The sequence below is a fragment of the Anopheles gambiae genome, chromosome 3 (assembly GCF_943734735.2).
Source record: "Anopheles gambiae chromosome 3, idAnoGambNW_F1_1, whole genome shotgun sequence".
In the NCBI taxonomy this organism is placed as follows: Eukaryota; Metazoa; Arthropoda; class Insecta; order Diptera; family Culicidae; genus Anopheles; species Anopheles gambiae.
In genome coordinates, this window is record NC_064602.1 from 94,163,519 (window position 1) to 94,181,772 (window position 18,254).

General features: G+C 47.7%; 3 protein-coding genes across 4 annotated transcripts; 1 reads left to right on the forward strand and 2 right to left on the reverse strand.

Moving 5' to 3' along the window:
• Positions 1–1,490: 1,490 nt before the first annotated feature.
• LOC1280623 (uncharacterized) lies at positions 1,491–11,244 on the reverse strand. The gene is made up of 3 exons (XM_320481.5): positions 11,054–11,244; positions 9,682–10,962; positions 1,491–9,274 (listed from the first exon to the last, which is right to left on the reverse strand). Exons 2-3 carry the CDS (start codon positions 10,708–10,710, stop codon positions 7,571–7,573), a joined length of 2,733 nt encoding a protein of 910 aa, XP_320481.4. The 5' UTR covers positions 10,711–10,962; positions 11,054–11,244; the 3' UTR covers positions 1,491–7,570.
• Positions 11,245–11,686: 442 nt separating this feature from the next.
• LOC1280622 (proton-coupled zinc antiporter SLC30A9, mitochondrial) lies at positions 11,687–15,113 on the forward strand. 2 transcript variants are annotated; one of them, XM_061653415.1, is made up of 8 exons: positions 11,706–11,854; positions 11,936–12,136; positions 12,286–13,015; positions 13,096–13,222; positions 13,291–13,697; positions 13,764–14,092; positions 14,184–14,372; positions 14,448–15,113. In XM_061653415.1, the coding sequence occupies exons 2-8, from the start codon at positions 12,089–12,091 to the stop codon at positions 14,490–14,492; spliced, it is 1,875 nt and encodes a 624-aa protein (XP_061509399.1). In that variant the 5' UTR covers positions 11,706–11,854; positions 11,936–12,088; the 3' UTR covers positions 14,493–15,113. The 2 variants fall into 2 exon arrangements, with proteins under 2 accessions (XP_061509397.1, XP_061509399.1); XM_061653413.1 differs by having other exon boundaries at positions 11,687–12,136.
• Positions 14,503–17,930, reverse strand: LOC1280621 (arylsulfatase B). The gene is made up of 3 exons (XM_552160.4): positions 16,604–17,930; positions 15,843–16,538; positions 14,503–15,773 (listed from the first exon to the last, which is right to left on the reverse strand). The coding sequence occupies exons 1-3, from the start codon at positions 16,993–16,995 to the stop codon at positions 15,170–15,172; spliced, it is 1,692 nt and encodes a 563-aa protein (XP_552160.4). The 5' UTR covers positions 16,996–17,930; the 3' UTR covers positions 14,503–15,169.
• Between the last annotated feature and the right edge of the window lie 324 nt (positions 17,931–18,254).

The following is an 18,254-nucleotide window of genomic DNA, read 5'->3' on the forward strand; positions in this document are numbered from 1 at the left end:
TTACTGATGTGTTTTTACATATTAACTTTAAATATAAAATATCACAATGGTACATTTTTTTCTCGCCTCTCGAGCGCGTTCACATTCAGCGTTCTAGTGTTTTCACAAAAATATATTTGTATTTTTTTGTTTTCTTTCATTTGTGTTCAATAATACCCTGGCCAGTGGAACAAAAAACAACACGGAACAGCTTTCATCTTTCTTGGGGCTCGCGCGCACAATCCCACATACATATCCGCGCGAACACGCGGTTCAACTGCATCAGCATGCGCCACCTTTGGCCGACACACGACACACCGTGTGTGCTGCTGGGTCATGCTGGTGCGTAGAGTGTGTTTTTGCGCCAAAGGTGCATCATCTTGTAACCCTTGGGCGCTATAAAACACAGAGCATTTTTCTTCTCTCAGAGAGTTTGTCTGAAATTGATTACAATATTGATGTGTGTGTGTGTGTATAGCAGAGTTTCATTCAGGTTTCCCCTGCTGCTAATACAACGTTGTAACTCTTCCCTGTTTTAACAATTTCGATGCTTTCTCTTTTATAAAACCATGATCAGTGAAATTGATCATGGTTGTTGTTTGCTACTTGATGTTTGCTGCAGCATATGCTTTGATGAATGGTGATCGGTTGGGGGTAGGCAGGTCACCACCGACCAATGAATCTTGAGCGAGGGGGAAGGTACTTTTGGTATAGACTTTATCATCTCAATTTACTGTGGGCGTCTTTCGAACGGGAGTAGAATTCTAAATTCAACAGTATTCCCATTTTTCCTTGCACAAATTATCACATGTTTTCTCAGGGAACGATCGAGAAATGCAGTCAGACTTAATGTGTTTTCGTTATCCTTTGCTTTCCCTCCCCCCTCCTTTCTTGTCTAAACCAATTGAGATCAATCAATAAGATGCAACTTACTTTGTGTGAGAGAATTGCTTCTATTACTTTCCCGATCATGTGTTATCACGGTTTCCCCGTTGCAGTTGCGTGTTTTTTTTTCTATGGAACTATAACAACATCGTTCCATTCTTAGGCACGCAAGCAAATCATTAAATTGTATTCGCGCGCGCGCGTGTTCCGTACTATTTATGTTTCACTTAGGATTTTTAGACTTAGACGCCTCTTTAAAAGCGCACAAACATGTTTTTAACGGTTTTGCAATCATATTTCGGCTACATGTTTCGTCTTTTTCATTTGCTCGTACGCTTTCAGATTAGATTCAAGCAATTGTAATTAGTTGTGTTTTGCTCTTATGCATTTTTCGTTTGGTTATTTTGTGAAAACTCTTTGATCGCTGTTTGCTTCTTGATTTCAGAGACACCGAAAAGCAAAAAAGGTCGTTTTCTGTCGGTTGCGTTCGTCCATCAACAGAATGGGTTTTTTTTTGCCTTTCCCTTTGCTAAATGTATTATTGGCGATATCTTACGCTTTTTGTTACTCATGCAAAATACATCTTATTTCACTACCTTTTTTCTGCGCCCTCGCTCTTCTTTTCGCCCAGCAGAGCATAGACATACATACACACAGCCACCACACTCATTATTGAAGTAAGTGTTGAAAAGGGCAAATCTGCGCCGCTTATCAATTATCTTTCTGCAGCGTTCGTCACTCTTTTGCAGCTTCCCGAACGTGTCCTAACGTTTGTTGTTTTTCTCTTTTCCCTACGCTTTCATTTTTCTCTAGTGCGTGAGTGTGTGTGTTCAAGCTAAATCAACGAGACTTTCCGGTTTGAATTACGCGCTTTTACGATACAAACAACAAATGAGACAATGACGTTTTCCTCTAACTGTGTACCAATATAATGCGTTACAAAATTAATAGTGCCCATATGTCGTGCCGTTTCTGTAATTTCCGTAGGGGTTTCTAATAGTTGACTAAACTTTCTTGCACTGCGACGAGAGCGCGTTGTTTTTTTCATCTTTTTTCTCTATATCACATGAAGAATTATATCGTTTTCTTTCAGCTTTGATCAGTAGTAGTAGTTTTGATGAAATTCTTGAGGACAGAACTCTCTGTACGACAACTTTTGCCTGTTTTTCTCGTTAGTGTTGGTTTCAAATTGTGAGACTCATTATTCTGAACCATGCTTTTTCGGACCCAGCAAAGAGTCTATCTTTCCACCAGTTCGTTTAATGTTGAATGATCGCTTCTAAAATTCAGAAAAATAACTTAAAACCTATCCTATTAAAAACAACCCCTTAACTTTACGCATGCTGTGTGTGCAATAATCGGTGTGGTAGAGATGTAAAACAATAGAAAATAATATGGATGTGAATGATGGTGGCGCGCGTGCCAGAAGGTCTTTTTTGCTGTCCCTTTTGTGATTAGACGCACTGCACCGAATACAAAAATTCGTCTCATCGGTTATACACAACACATCATTCGGTTACAAAGCTGCCATTCGATCAGAACTGATGTTTCGTTTTCCGTTCCGCTCCAAACTGAGTGACAACTGTTTTTTTTCCGTAGAGAATCGATTGCTCTCAATATTCCGTTCTGTTCATTTGGGTAGTATTTCTCTTTTCTCCTATGCTCATGATCGTTCTTACACATGCGCGATCGTCGATGCTTTTAAAAGTTCATAATAGCAATGATGAAAATCATTTGGTTCCGTTTGATTGCAGAAAAAGTGTGTTTTGTTGTGTAAACTTTGACGCATGTTCGATTAATCCATTAAAGACATCATATATTATTATAACGCTAGATAGCTGGTTGCAGCTAAGACATTAATATTTCGTGGTTGCCGTTTTTGTTATCTTCGCTTTCAATTAGCAATTGGCCGCAACGTGTTTTATTGATTATATTCCATTTTTACCCAAATACCAACGAGTTTTAGAGAGAGTGTGGAACGATACACTAATCATTAGCTCGGTCACAAGCGGTCCACACCTCGATTAATAGTACAAGAGGTTACCAGTAAATTGTCTCTTTAAACGTGAAAGTGTGTGCGCTTCAGCCAAATGAGCGAAAAGAAAACACTTTATATTCCAGCTTTCTTTTTTTTAAACATTGACCTGCCTTCCAGTTGTGTTGTGTTTGTTGGAAAATATATCATTCACGTTGCAATCTTTGCTGCGGTTTAACTTTTTCTCTTTAGAGTTGCTTAATTAACGCTGCGTTTCTTCATAGCACGCACACACATACACAAACACACTTACTTAGTTGGTAGATAAGGTTAAGCAAATTATGCACGTACGTTACACATGTAGTAGGGTTTTACAAATTTATCAAACGACTTGTTCATTCTACTCTCTTCGAATGTGTTTGCTTGTTCGTTCTGTTTCGCTCTTTCAGTTGGATTGTTTGACTGTTGCATTTTCAAACTCTATGTTCCAGTTGTTACACATTCAGTAATTTCAATAAACTTACTTTGCTGTAGTATGTTGCTGCTCTTCGTTTGTGTAACATTTCGACGAGCTGTTGAAATTATCATCGAACAGGCTAATTTTCTTCAATGTCTAATGTTTCCTGTTACCTATCTTCCTCTCCGAGCATGTCACAATGCTTCGACTTGTTGCGACAATTACTAATACCTGTGGTTCAGATATTACACTCTAAGCTTCATGTTTTAGGGGATTTAATCAAGCATTCTTCGTGTAAGGGTTCCCGCGTTTTTATGTGTCATTTTTCCAACATTAAACGCATTCGTTTGAAAGTGTTTTGCTCTTGTTGGAAAATAAACCAAACCAAGCCAAAAGGGTTCGATGCGTTTGTGTAGAAAATAAATACTGGTACACAAAACGCAACACCGTCTCGTGTTGTTCTACAACAGACGTTTGTGGCAAGTGCAAAGAGATTTGATCTGATCCCGACTGTACGAAGTAGTGTATGCAAATAGTAACGCTGGATTTTCTTCCTACAGCGACAATCTTACGGCAGAGTGGATCATTATTTAGGGGCCCTGTTTTTCTTTTTCATTTCCTCAACCAAGTGTGTTTGCATAACGTTTAACACAAACACAATAAGAACCGCCCCGTAATCTAGCCTTGGTGTGTTTTATCATTTTTCCTCGTTTTCCCAAAAGAGAGGCGAGCATACATTACTATTTTAAAGTGGCAAGCAAGCTGCTGCTACCCCCGATAGAGGTTGATGCATTTCGTTTTGCCAAGTGTCGTAAGTGAACGTCTCCCATCGTGCAGACAACGGGGAAGAAAAAATAAAAATTAATTTAGCTTCTACGCTTTCTAGCTGTTGTTACTACACTGTACTTTGCTTACAATGCATTCAGTCTCTTCCCAGTGCACGCTCTAGCCGGTGTAGATTGTTGTGTCCGCTCATATTACACGGTCGGTTCTTCCTCCGTTTTGTTGACGGATGACTTTCTTGTGCTTCTACTATTTCAGCTGTTTGCACAAAAGGTCGCCAAAAACGGCTGTTCTACATACTCCGACAGTAAAGAGACAGCAACTGTTACGGTTGTGTCCGATGCAAGAGAATGTTGCTTTTAATGCAGTGTGTGTTTTTGTTTTTGCTATCGTCGTCTGCATCAAAGGGTTGGTGGGTTCATTCGTATTAGGATTGTAGCCTACACATTGTATACTTAAAAAAGAGTGCGTATTCGAATCGCTTCAGTCTGCCGGTTCAATCTGCCTCGACAGAACAACGTGCGCCAACGCTCTCTCGCGCTCTCTAAATTGTCCATCCTTTTCCCGAGTTTCTCTGCTCAGTCCGGGAAAATATGTTGCAATTTATGCAGGACGTTTCGATCTACACACACACACGTTTAGCTCACAGGCCGCTGGAATACTTTAAAGAAAAGATGTTTTACAACTAAATGGCTAAATACAGTAGAGCGCTCAAAGTTTCACAACTTTCCAACATTTGTCTCTTTTGCATACTTGTATAAACATCAATAAGAACTGCACAAAATGGATATTCCTTTAGCCATTTGAACAGAATCAGTACATTGATCAAAGCAAATACTAAAAAGCAGAATAGATTTTTCTTTTACGCAATTTTTTGCTCGCCATGTGTGCGTGTGTCCATGTGTTTCGCTCTCACACAGCATACATTTTTATTACTTTGGCCTCCGTGAGCAAAAAGTCCCTGGGGTCGTCCTGCGCTCGTCCGGAGAGAGTAGCATTGAATAAGGAACACGAGAGATTCGATCACAGTTTACAGAAGGCATTTTGTTTGCAGTGACGGGGGTGACTCCCCGCCCTTTTCATGCTAGAACATTGGAAGATCCCAGAGGTTCCTCACAGGTTCGTGCGGTTTCCGGCACACACCAGGGCGCAAAATTCGTATGCACTCGCGTTTGGTGCATTAGCTCTTGCTATAGGGAGCGAGAACCGCGCTTAAGAACCTATGCCCTTTGTTCAGGGGATTCCTGTTCGTTCGTTCTGACTAGATAGTAATGTGCGAGAGGCTTTGAAAGCGTCGCTAAGAAGCGTGTGTGTGTTTGTCCGTTCAAACGTAGTTGATGGGACCTCTTTTCAAATACGTTGTAAATGAGAACCTGTAACACAGGCGCACAGGGACGTACGCTTTGTGTAATACTTGTGTGTGTCCGGCCCGATTTTAGAAAATAGTTACTCTATCAACAATCAATAGAACGTAAAAGTACAGTTTATCTAATCATGCTCGTTTTGGGTTTCCTTGGATATTCCCTCTTCCTTGTGTATGTAGGATCATCCCCATATGCTGATTTCGTACGCAATATCAACGCAACAGCATATTATTGCAGGGTTTCTTTAGCGATCCAGCTATCATTTTCGTTACAGGTACGTACTTGACTGGAAGGTAGAATATGTGTTTTGTTACTAGGCGGCGATGCCAACTTCTTTGTCGGAGTGTAAGGGAATGTATCTGATTAACTATTGCGGGAGGTGGGGTATTGATTTGTGGTTGAACAAGGGATTGGTTAGGAAATGTAATTTAAATTGTTTCTTTGGTTGTCAAAAAAAAACGCTTTGATAACCACACATTTCCCAGGAGAATGCAAACACAGCTTTACTCGCTGCTGTTTCCACAACTCCACCAGGTATCACACCAGTACATCTGTGAAAAATGAACTGAGCTGCCTGATGTGCTGTTTCCCTAGTTTTTGCAACTAATGTGGCTCGCCATCTCTTTTCACCTAACCAAATTAATGTGCTTCCCTGCCATTTGTCACATTATGATCCTTCAAATTGCCGTATTGCGCTGTATTATTGTGGCATTTGGTTAACAATTTATTAACCACGAAACTAACGGTTCAAGAGATTCAGTTCTGTTTTCCTCTGATGTAGTAACTGCGGGCTGCGTAAATAAATGGGAATGGCTATAATATACACCAAACGATTGTCGAAAGAACAGAAAAATAGAACAATTCTGCATCTGCGTTCAATGTCCGAATTGATTTCCGTTACAGTTTCGATTTAAAATAAAATGGTCTTCCAGTAACTCGCTGCGCATAATAAGAATTGCGATTCGAGGGAAAAACTTTACGCATTTCCTCTCCCCCGATGCAGCCAGAGAGTAAAAGCAAGGGAATGATTGAACTTTCCATTCCAACACCCATTTCTGCTAAAATGCTTTTCTCCACTTCAACAATCAGCTTTAGGATTAGAGAGTTCACCTGTCTTGGAAGTCTTATCTTTCCCTCGTTCTTTGTGTGACAACAATTCCATCCCACCACGCACCGGTGTGGATGTGATTCGTAGAAATTCGAATGAGCGTTCGTTTAACAAAGTTGCTTGCTAAAGCTACCGGAATGTTCGACGTGTATCAGAGCAGCAGCCGCGAGCCACGAGCCAGCGTCTGATAGTGTTCCTGCTCCACGCCGAACAAACCGCGTAGTTGTACGGGTGGGCACGCTTGCCCTACGCACGTGTGTACCAGGCGTTCGTATGGTTTCATTACATCTAAGGATTATTATATTTGCTTGTAATAAGGAAAGAATAAACGCAAAAATTCAAAACTAATTGTATATCGTATATACTCGCTCCGCGATCGCTGCTGCTTTTCCGTTCACTCTTACAGTGTGTGCGCCGCTCTGCTCGCTTCCACAAAGCCCTATCATCTTTCTTCGCTCTGCTTGGCGGCCCTATTCAATCCTTGGTTGCAGCGCGTGCGTACACGAGTCAAATGTGTATCTCATCATCTTCCAATAGCTCCTCATACAATCGTTTGCAAAAAGGTTATATAGTGTTAATAATAGTAATATGTTCCTGCGATCAGACGTTTCGGCAACGCAAGTTTCGTATCTTCCGATATGGTGTGTGATTAAGGGAAAATAAACAGTAGAGAAGATTAATCATGTTCCGTTTCGTTACCTGGGTGGAAGTGTGTCAAAAATGTCCCACCTACTTTCTGGGCGGACGGGTGGGTGGGCCAATCTATGCTCCTAACCGCGCGCGACAGTTTCTTCGCCCTCTTCGCGTCTGATACTAAACCGAAAAACCGAAACATTCAACATGTATGTGTTGCGGTTGCTGCGGCCTCGCGCGAGCCGCTCGATTTTCTACGTACTATTTAGAAATGGTTGGATAAATAAGGGAAGATGCTAAAAACTAACCTTGCTTTCTCTCTCCGATCGTGCTTGTTGTTGCGTGAAGGGTGTTACGCGTGTGGTGGCAGCAGCAGCAGCAGCAGTTTACTGCTGGACTGGCGGCACGACTGGGGCCGCCTGGGCCTGCGGTGGTGGCGGTGGAGCGGTAGCCGCCGGGTACGGATAGTAGGTGGCGGTGGCCGCCGTTATCGGGTACGAAGCCTGGTACTGCAGTCCCCCGGTCGGATCGAATCCGGTGAATCCGGCCGGCGCACCCGTTGGAATGGTTTGGCCGGCGGCAGCCGCGGCAGCGGCCGCAGCCAGCTGCGGATACTGATGGCTTGGGTTGGCCGGTCCGGCCGCGTAGCTGTTGTTGTACTGCTTCGGCGGGTAGGTGCCGCGACCGTTTTGCGGCTTCGGCGTGCCGTCCATGTTGAACTGGCCGCCGTTCGGGTTGTACCGGCCGCCGGGCTGCGAGCCGGGCTGCATCGCTCCCGGACCGCCCTGGTGTGCTTTGTTCTGGTAGTAGCGCATGCCACCGCCCGGTGCGGCCGCGGTCGCACCACCCGCAAACAGCGCCGTGTAGTCATCGAACTGGCCCGGGTAGATGTTCTTCGGGTGGTAGGCAGCGCGGAGCTGCGCCTGCTGCGCTTCGTACATCTGCGGGCCGGACGCGACCGCGGCCGCCTGCGGCGACTGTGGCGAGTGGGACTGGTAGCCACCCGGGCCGCCCATCATTGCCGGCCCATTCGGACCCTTGTTCCAGTTGTTCTCCCCGCGGTACATGCCGTTATCGCGGAACTTGTTCTGCATACCGCCGCCACCGAACTTGTTCTGCATACCGCCCATCATGCCGCCCTGCATGCCACCGCCGTACTTGGGCGGGCCGCCGAATCCACCGCCACCGTTGAACGGCGGCCGGCGCTGGTAGCTGCCCATGCCGCTGCTGCCTCGGTAGCCGGTCTGCGTCGAGTAGCGTAGTCGTCCGCCCTTGCCGCCCGGTGCCTGCTTCGCCATCTCGACCAGCTCCACCGTCGGCTGCTGGCCGGCCTCCTCCAGCACGGAGAGCAGCTCTCGCGCCTGGCGTCCGTTGTTTGGTGTGAAGAAGGTGTACGCAGTGCCGTACTGCGAGCAGCGTCCCGTGCGCCCAATACGATGGATGTAGTCCTCCGACGAGTTCGGATAGTCAAAGTTGATCACGTACTTGACGTCCTCCACGTCGAGCCCGCGAGCCGCGACGTCGGTCGCCACCAGGATGGTGCTCTTGCCATGCCGGAAGTCCTGCAGCACGTAGTCACGCTCCGTCTGGCTCTTGTCACCGTGGATCGACGTAGCCCCGTATCCGTCCCGCACAATGTTCTTCAGCAGATCGTCCACCTTCTTCTTCGTCTCGACGAAGATGATGATCTTGTTCGTCGCATCCGAGGTGGCGATTTCCTTCAGCAGCTTCAGCAGCTTGCCCTCCTTCTCGTTCTCCTCGCACACGTCCACGATCTGGTGGATGTTGTGGTTCGCGGCCAGGCTGAGCGAGCCGATGTTGATCTGGATGTAATCGCGCAGGAAGTCTTCCGCCAGCGTCTGTACCTCCTTCGGCCAGGTGGCGGACCACATCAGCACCTGCCGATCAGGGCGAATCTGCTCCACGATCTTGCGGATCTGCGGCTCGAAGCCCATGTCCAGCATCCGGTCGGCCTCGTCCAGCACGAGGTATGTGCAGCGGCGCAGATTGGTGATGCCACGCTCGAGGAAATCAATAAGACGACCGGGCGTAGCAATCACTACCTCAACACCGCGCTCCAAATCACGCACCTGATTTGAGAAGGGCAAATAAGTAAAAGTGATGGGTATTAGATGATTTAATAGAGGTTTGAGAGATCTAAAATAGTGGACGTTAAAAAGTTAAAAAAGAAAAGAAAATTCAGAATAATTTATTGAAGAAGTTTGGTAAATAATGACTAAAAGTTCCATATTACAAAAGAGAAAAAGAAAATCTTTAAAAAACTCAGATTATCAACAAAAAAACTATTTTGTTTAAGTGCGAAAGTGTTAGTGATTTCGTGTACGATCAATAATTAAGGGAAGAAAAACAACAACAACAATTTCGATCACTAACACCAACACAACGAACAGTAACAGTGCGCCCCAATCGATAATTGTGCAACTGTAACGCTAGTTGCAAACAACCTTGTAAAACAACTAATAAACTTTCTACATACCTGCGGTCCCTTCAGTGCTCCGCCAAACACGCACGTGTAGCGAATGTTGGGCTTCGAATGGTTGCCAAAGTCCCGCACCACGGTTTGGATCTGCTGCGCGAGCTCACGCGTTGGTGCAAGCACCAGCACGATCGGTCCCTCGCCGCGGCTGAGCGGCTTCTGGTGCGAGATGTGCACCAACCCGGGCAGCATGTAGGCGAGCGTTTTGCCCGAACCGGTCTGCGCAATGCCCACCATGTCGCGGCCGCTCAGCGCAATCGGCCAGCCCTGCGACTGGATGGCGGTGGGGCGCGGGAAACCCTGCTTCTTGATTTCCGTCATCACGTACTCCGGGAAGTTGCCCTCCTCAAAGTTCTGGCATGGGTGCGGCACGTTGTTGCCCATGACCGTGATCTGCATCTGCTCGCGGAACGTCTGCACCTCCTCGGCCGCCCGGCCCATCACGCTCGGGTGCGGCACGTAGAAATCCTTCTGGAACGGTTCCAGATTTTCCCACATTGGCTTCATCAGGTTCTGGCCCGGGTACTTGGCCTTCAGCGACTGGATCTTCGCCCGGTCGTCCTTGTTGAACCCGTTGTAGTCCGAGCGCATACCGCCGTACCCGTTGCGATTGCCCATGCCGTAGCCGCCACCCATTCCCGGGTTCGTGGTCGGGTACTTCTTGGGGCCGCCGAACGTGTCGAACGGCTTGTCGTCACCGTACGGCTTGCTGCCACCCGGTCCGTACATCTTCGGTCCACCAAAGTCCTTCTTGGGCATGGTTCCCGGCTGGCCGCCGAAAGCACGGTTGCCGCCACCGCCGAACTTGTTAAATCCACCCGGTCCGACACCGTTGATCGCATTCTGCTGGTACATCGGCTTCGGTCCACCGAACGCGTTCGCGTTGAACGGCGGAATCGAGGGAGGGCCCTGCTTGTTCATGAAGTGCGGCGGCTTGGTGCCCGGCTGGCCAACGTAAAAGTCGTTCTTTTCCGGACGCGGTCCGCGGAAGCCACCCTGGTGCGGTTGTGCTGTGCCTTGGAACTGCATTTTATTGGTCGTTTGATTCGTTTACTAAACCAGGTACTGTGGCAAAAATGGCTGCTGCTGCTGCTTTCGGGATAGTTTTATGCTAAGCTGTGACTTGTGCGCAATCGATATAAAATGGGACTCTGCTTTGCTGTGGGGCTCGTCGTCGTCGTCGTCGTCTGCAAAACTCTCGATCTGGTGCTCTCTTTTCTTCCTTCCTATTTGCTTATACGCTAACTGCCTGTCTCTGTCTTTCTCTCTGCTAGTTATGTACTGCAATGGCGGCGATATGGGAAGCGAAGAAGAAAAAATCTAATGGCCGTAGCGCAGAGCGTGCAAATTTTCAAGCCCCGTTTTTACTTACGTAAAACCTCTTCGATGTTGGTTCCGCACACTTTTCCGATACTCTGGCGTATGGGCTGTCGATTGATCGGATTTTCACGGCACGGGACACTGGAAATTATGAGATATTCCAATTTTTATTCACACCATACCACGGAACACCTTCACGGATCGAAGAGAGAAAGCAGAGAGTGGAAAAAAAATAAAAAGTCACACTCGTAGGAAAAATCCATTCCCGAAGATGGCCGAAGTGCGGCCGGAGTGGTGAGTTTCGGTTCGGCTCATCGGTGCCGAAGTTTGACAAGGTAAAAACAGACTTTCAGCCAGTTTGTTTTCCTTAAAATTAAGGTTTAGAAGAAAGAATATTTCAAAATATGCGTGTACAATTTATAACAAAAATACATACATATTTAGCAGCTTTCGTTTGTTTTATTTCCGTGGAGGTGTGGTGAAAAGTGACGAATGAATCACTGAATGCGTCAATATAAACGTGAGGTGAATATAAGGCATTAAGGACCGTCTACACTTGTTCGTAAAATCAAAACAATAATTTAAACGGTAAATGTTCAGAAAAAGACAATCGAAAAAGCAAATATTATAATTTTGTGCAATATACCTCTTGAAAACTCGTCAAACTGCGAAAAGAACTCAGTGCCAGGGACGATTAAAGGGTGTGTTGCGTATTTTTTGCACAGTAGTGTACCGTCGACCAGACGTCAAGCACAAATTGTCAACAAAACAGTTCCTTTCGGCAAAAAATAATAAGTGTAAAAATAACAGTGAGCCATAACAGCGCATAGCTGTGAAAAATGATCGCTTCTATGTAGAATCAGTAACAAAATTAAAAGTGAAACAGTTGTATAACTTTCCGTACAATTCCCATTCCCATTCTACTCCCCCTCAGCGGCAAACGTCAACGAAGGGGGGGCGACGGAAACCGGACCAAAAACCCTCCCAGTTCCGCAAAACGCCCGAGCATATAGGGCGCTCCTCACCGGAGGTAGCCCCTATTGTACTCTTCCCTTTTGACCGTCGCCCCGAAACCAAATACCGCAACATGACGATTCAGCGTGCAGCATGGCTGTTGCTATGCCACCGGAGTCAGGTGACTAAATCGATCGACCCGATCGGTCCGATCATAAACAAACAAAACACCTTCACCACCACAATCAGCTACGATTCGGTTGTAACCTGTTTCATGCAATTGGGGTTATCTTTTTTTCCTTTTTGTTGTCCTCCCCTCTCGTTCGATAGTTGCACCAGGTGCCGATGAGAAAACTTTCGCTCGGCCCTCCAAGGCCGTACTCGTGGGCGGACGCCACGCTACGGTACGGCGATAAGCGCTACCACCAAAGAAGTTTCTCCTCGTCACGCATCGCCAGCCAGTCGAAGAAGGAGCAAGACAAGCCGGCGGAAAAGGTGCAATCACAAGCGGCGGCAGGCAGCGCCAAGCCGAGCGTTGAGCAAGAATCGCGCCTCGAAATCGACACCAAGCATGGCAAGCTGCTGGTGAAAACGACACTGGCCGACTCGAAGCTGCAGGAGATCGTGATCGAGAAACCAAAGCTAGAACCGACACTTATGCAAACGATCGCCGCTGGCCAGGATGCACCGAAGCAGCCGAAGCAGTCCCTGCTGGCGGAGGAGGAAGCTCGCGCCAAAGCGGAAGCCGATCTGAAGGAACAGCTGGCGGAGAAAAACCGCCAGTTGGCGAAGAAGCGAATACGGGTGGACTTTTCGCGCTCCTCGCTGGAGCGTAACTTTATCACACCGGTTCGCGCAATGTCCGACTTTCTGCTGAAACCGTCCGATTTGGAAGCGCTGGCGAAGACGAAGCGTCGCTCACCGTACGAACAGGAACCGCCCATCACGGTCTACTGGCGGAAGGATGTGGAGGCGAAGGCGATCGAGGTGTGGGGCTCGCGGGAAAATCTGCTGAAGGAATGCTTGAAGCGGGAAATTGAGAAAAAAATGCACCAACAAAGTAAGAATAGTGTGGAAAGCCTTCACCAAAAGAGACACTTTTATGATGCGGGTTGGATGTTTCTCTCCTTTTATTTGTAGATATATTTACGGTGAAGCGAAGACTGCGAGACTACCGGCGGGAAATCGGCAGCCGGACGAATGTGGTCGATTCCGAGCCGGGACTGTTTGGAAAATCGGGCAAGGTGGTGCTGACGGCAATCGCAATGTAAGGAACATCAAATATCCATCAAAAACAACTTGACCTTAACAAATTGTTCTCACTCCCTGCCATAGCAATGCAACCAACTGTCTGTTCAAGTTCGGTGCCTGGCTGTACACCGGTTCGCACAGTATGTTTGCGGAAACGATTCACTCGCTGGCGGACACGATCAACCAGCTCATCCTCGCGTACGGCATACACAAATCGACCCAGATCGCCGACTCGGACCATCCGTACGGGTACACCAACATGAAGTACGTGTCGTCGCTCATTTCGGGCGTGGGCATTTTTTGCGTCGGCACCGGCCTCTCGTTCTATCACGGCATCATGGGCCTGGTCGATCCTCACCCGATCGATGACTTTTTCTGGGCATTCTTCATCCTCGGCGGTTCGCTGGTGTCCGAGGGCGCTACACTGCTGGTCGCTATCAACAGCTGCCGGAGTGGCGCCAAAGCTCTCGGCATGAGTTTTAGGGATTACGGTAAGACAGAAGGAATCGGACGGACGGGCGGTCCGTATTAACAACCTTTTTTTGCTAAATTTTTAGTGGCCCGCGGTCAGGATCCTTGTGTGAATGTAGTACTTACGGAAGATGCGGCGGCGGTGTTGAGTGTGGCACTGGCCGCCACCTGTATGGGACTGTCCACCTACACCGGGTCGCCGATTCCCGATGCAGTTGGATCGCTGCTTGTCGGCTGTATGCTGGGCGGTGTGGCATCGTTCATCATCTACACGAATGTGGCTGCGCTGGTCGGGCGTTCGATACGGCAAGAGAATCTCGACAAAATTAACGCCGAACTGGAGAGTGACATCATGATCCGGGCAATCCATGACGTCAAGGGTATAGATATGGGGAACTCATTGGTTAGGTATAAGGTAAGAAGGGAGCGCGAATGCCTGCCAATGTCAATGTCTCATCGTCATTGCATCCTTTTTAACATATTATTTCCCCGCTCACCCACGGCAGGCTGAGATGGATTTCGATGGCCGCGAGCTGACGCGGGTGTATCTGGACAAGCAGGACTTAAACGTACTGCTGGAGGAGGTGCGCACGTTCCAAACGATCGACGAGCTGGAAGCGTTTCTGCTGAAGCACGGCGAAAACATTGTCGATCTGATGGGCGGTGAAATCGATCGGATTGAAATGAAGCTGCGGGTAAGCGCACACGAACATTTCTCGTATTTTGATACTATATTTTTTATGCTAATGTCCTTTTTTTGTATGCTGCAGAAAAAATTCCCCGAAATAAGACACTGTGATTTGGAGATACTGTAAGCGGTAAAAGTAAAGTTTGCTTCCTGTTTATTTTTTATGTCATATATTACGATCACGATATGCGGCATCTAGAGCACTGTAAACGAGAAACGAGAAACAGCAAGCACCCAAAGGGTCGAAATTCAAAACCTAAAACTGTCCATTAACTACAGCCACCAGTGTTGGCCCGTTCCAGCTAACCAGAGAGAGAGAGAGAGAGAGTACAAGTGGGAAAGTATACAATAGGACTTAAAGCGTAAACCGTCAAGTTTTCCTCCGCCATCCGATTGCGATGTGTCGGCCGGTTCATTGTTAGACAATATTGTGCTACAAATAGAACTAATAAATGCAAAGCAAACCCATAAACCTATAACAAATCAAACTATCGCTTCGTCTACCGCTGCAATCAGCAGTTTGTGTCTGTGTCGTTTGCAAAGTTTTACAGTGTGTGAAATTTGCCCGCTACACTGTTTTTCTCTAGGGATTTTTGTAGTTATGCTGAGCGAGGCCTGTAAGGTTGACGATAAGTTTATGCTTTTAATTTAAACTAAACGGTTGAACAGTTAATTTATTTAGCGATTTACTTAGATAATGTTTCCTCTGTGTTTGAATGAATAATAAAATGAAGTTCTGCAGTATTAATTATGAGGTCGCTATTCTGTAGTCTTGGTTTTCCTGTCGCTTTCGCCTACCCTCTCTTAGTCTACATGTTCATTCAGCAGCACTTCCGGTTCTGGCTCGTCGCCGAAATTGTGCCACGTGAAGTTCCAGTGCTGCGGTTCGCCCCGCGGGTCATCCTCGAGATTGGAGGGCGGAACGGCAGTGCTGTTGTAGTCGGCAAGCCTGGCCAGCAAACTCTGCAGTATGTGCAGATGCTCCTCGGCAAGGTTATTGTACTCGCAGGGATCGCTTTCCACATCGTACAGGCAGGGGCGCTCGAGCGGATCACACTCGCTGGCCATGTGCGCACCGGCGCCACACGATACCGTCGCCTCGCGGCGAAGTTGCGTGATGCGTTCCGGAGTGGGCAGTAGACTCAGCTCCTCCATCACCTTCCCTGCCGGACTGTTGGCGAGCTTATCCAGCGCATACGCCTTTTCGTCCCGTATCCCCGCCGGACCGTACCATCCGTCCCAGGTGCGGTTGTAGTGTGAGCCTTTGACGAGCTTCCAGTTTCCCACGGTCAGTGCCGCGGTGCCCCAAATGTCGTCAATGTTGTGCAGTATCTCGATACGTCGCGTTGGAGCCCCACTGCTCAGCTCATGCCACACGCTGATCCCGTCCAGGTCGGTCGGCAGTGCGCTGTTGGAGCGATGATAAGAAAACGAAAGTCTATCAGCTCGGTAAAGGGGTAATCATGGCGCCACTCACCTGACATTACCACCTGCAGCTTCGTACAGCGTCGGCAGCCAATCGCAAACTTGCACCATTTGGTGCGACACACGGCTCACATTTTGAAGCAGTGGGCTCCAAATGAACCCGGCCGCTCGCAGGCCACCCTCCCAGAGCGTATTCTTCACTCCGCGCAGTGGCCAATTAGAGGCGGCATTATCGTTGAACCCATCCGCTGGGCCGCCATTGTCGCTGCTAAACACGATGATCGTATTCTCGAGCATGTCACGTGCGTGCAGCGCGTCTACGAGACTCCCAACCGTACGGTCCAACTCTACCATCATGGCGGCAAACTTACGCCGGCGGTAGTTTTCAATGTGTCCCAGATTTGCCACCGTTTCGTCCGGAGCGGGCAGAAAGTCGTACGGATTGGCCGAATGGACGGCGGCATGGGCCACGTACAGAAATAGGGGGGAGCTCTTGTTGTGCCCCTGCACTATGGCGATCGCTTCCGCACCGAGCACGTGCGTCGTGTACTGGCCGTGCAGGTCGTAGGCGACATCGTAGCCTCGGCGCATGTCCAGACCCCAGTGGCCGTGTTCTACCGCCGTGTGATCGTTCATGTGGTGGTGTCCGGTCCAGAACCCGGTATGACTGTCGAAGCCTCGCTGCGTTGGGGTGAATCGCAGCTGATAGTGCCCCAGATGCCACTTGCCAACGATGTGGTTCGAGTATCTGCGGGGAAAAATCGATATGAATCTGGCCTCTGGTACACCAACCACACCGCCCAAGATGCTCACCCAAGATCCTTCAGGTACTGGGGCAACAGCTTCTCGGACAGGGGAAGGCCACGTGGTTCCATCGCGTACAGCACGGTATGCTGCATTCCCGTGTGTATGGGATACTTGCCCGTCATCAGTGCCGAACGGGAGGGAGTACAAATTGGATTCACGTAGTACCGATTGAGGATGATGCCCGAGTAAGCCAGTGCGTCCAGGTTGGGCGTCGGGATTTGTGCCGATCCATGAAATCCGACATCATTCCAGCCGAGATCGTCAGCTAAAATAAAAATTATATTCGGTCGAGCACTGTCCACTTCCGCCGCTGCATGGGGAAACGGCAGAACTCCCATTGCCAACAGCATTATCATCCAGAAACCACCCCTAACTGCCATCTCGCGACTTTGTGGCATCGTTATCGTATCGCATTTAGTTTAATCACTGGTGCACATAACTGTTTTGCACTGTCCGCACAATATATCTGCCTGTTGTTTGGCAGCGTTTTTACCAGCCGTACGCAAAGGATACGCAAAGCAATGTATAGCGAATTTGAACCACGCCTTTTGGAATGCCTTTAACACATCCGAAAAAAAACCTGATCTTGTTGATCGTGAACTGGTGACCGGTTTCGGCCGGTGACGATGGTACGTTGATACGGTGAGTTATCGACCCCCTACAACCGGACCAAACTGCCGCCGAGGGAGAATTTGAATGGACTGTAAACGTACGAGCGTGCGCGCGCGGACCCCATGCTGTAAATGCGCTCTCCCTCTTGCGCATACAAGCACGCGCTCGCGCGCGCTCGCATGTGAACGGGATGCGACACATGAGCGGCGACAGACGAAATTTGTGTTTCTCGCTTGCTTTATTTGTAAATATTATCCAAAACAACCCCTTTTGCACAAGTTGCTGTCGGAGGGAAAAAAAGAGGCATTGTTTGTATAATTCTTTCGCTCCGCTCCGGTGAAATGGTCCGTAATGATGAGCGCATGCTCGGTAAATATGTGCGTGTAAGCATCGCGAGCTCAGTGGTTGGGATGGAGTGGAGGCTGAACAAACACATTACTGGACATTTCAGAGGGAAGCAACGAGAGCTCGAAGAAAAGCGAGAGTTGAGTGATAAAATGCGTAAACTAGCTCTCAGTAAAACTTTTTTTACATCGAAATTATAATAGAAATCAGATAAGAGATGCCTTACAAAATGAACTTACCTTGAGATGGAAAAAATTAGTCCTTCGTCATTAAGCCTATCAAGCTTCAGAAACTTATTCTAAGGCCGGATAGGTTTAGTAAAAGTCCATGAGCTGAAACAGATCCTGAATTAAACCCGATTCCATGGTTAAACCGGAGCTTCTGTAAATGAAAGTGCGTGGAAATATAGGAAAAAAAATTAGCGCAAAAATTCAGGGAATACAAAGAGCAGTTATGTAACACCTCATCTGATATAAAAAACGACATTGAAATGTTTCAGTAAATACTAAAACAGCGATTAGTACTCTTGCTCGGAGATTCGATCCAAGCTCAAACAAAAAGTGACAATTGATACAGTTTGCTCGAGCTACGCAGATTGGCACCAAAAACTTGTCGTGTGTAGCGGCGGCTTAACCGTTCTGCCAAACGTCAAACGCATGAGCGCGTTTTTTCACCTCTCTGCTAGTGATGGGCATTCGGA

Excerpts from the sequence above, each read along its gene's own strand:
- LOC1280622 (XM_061653413.1), top strand. The coding sequence starts at position 12,089 with ATGACGATTCAGCGTGCAGCATGGCTGTTGCTATGCCACCGGAGTCAG. Across the intron at positions 13,016-13,095 it reads GAAAAAAATGCACCAACAAA|ATATATTTACGGTGAAGCGA; the intron begins GTAAGAATAGTG and ends TTTTATTTGTAG. Across the intron at positions 14,093-14,183 it reads ACTCATTGGTTAGGTATAAG|GCTGAGATGGATTTCGATGG; the intron begins GTAAGAAGGGAG and ends CACCCACGGCAG.
- LOC1280623 (XM_320481.5), bottom strand. The coding sequence starts at position 10,710 with ATGCAGTTCCAAGGCACAGCACAACCGCACCAGGGTGGCTTCCGCGGA. Across the intron at positions 9,275-9,681 it reads GAGCACTGAAGGGACCGCAG|GTGCGTGATTTGGAGCGCGG; the intron begins GTATGTAGAAAG and ends TTCTCAAATCAG.
- LOC1280621 (XM_552160.4), bottom strand. The coding sequence starts at position 16,995 with ATGCCACAAAGTCGCGAGATGGCAGTTAGGGGTGGTTTCTGGATGATA. Across the intron at positions 16,539-16,603 it reads CAGTACCTGAAGGATCTTGG|ATACTCGAACCACATCGTTG; the intron begins GTGAGCATCTTG and ends TTTTCCCCGCAG. Across the intron at positions 15,774-15,842 it reads GCTGCAGGTGGTAATGTCAG|CGCACTGCCGACCGACCTGG; the intron begins GTGAGTGGCGCC and ends TCGCTCCAACAG.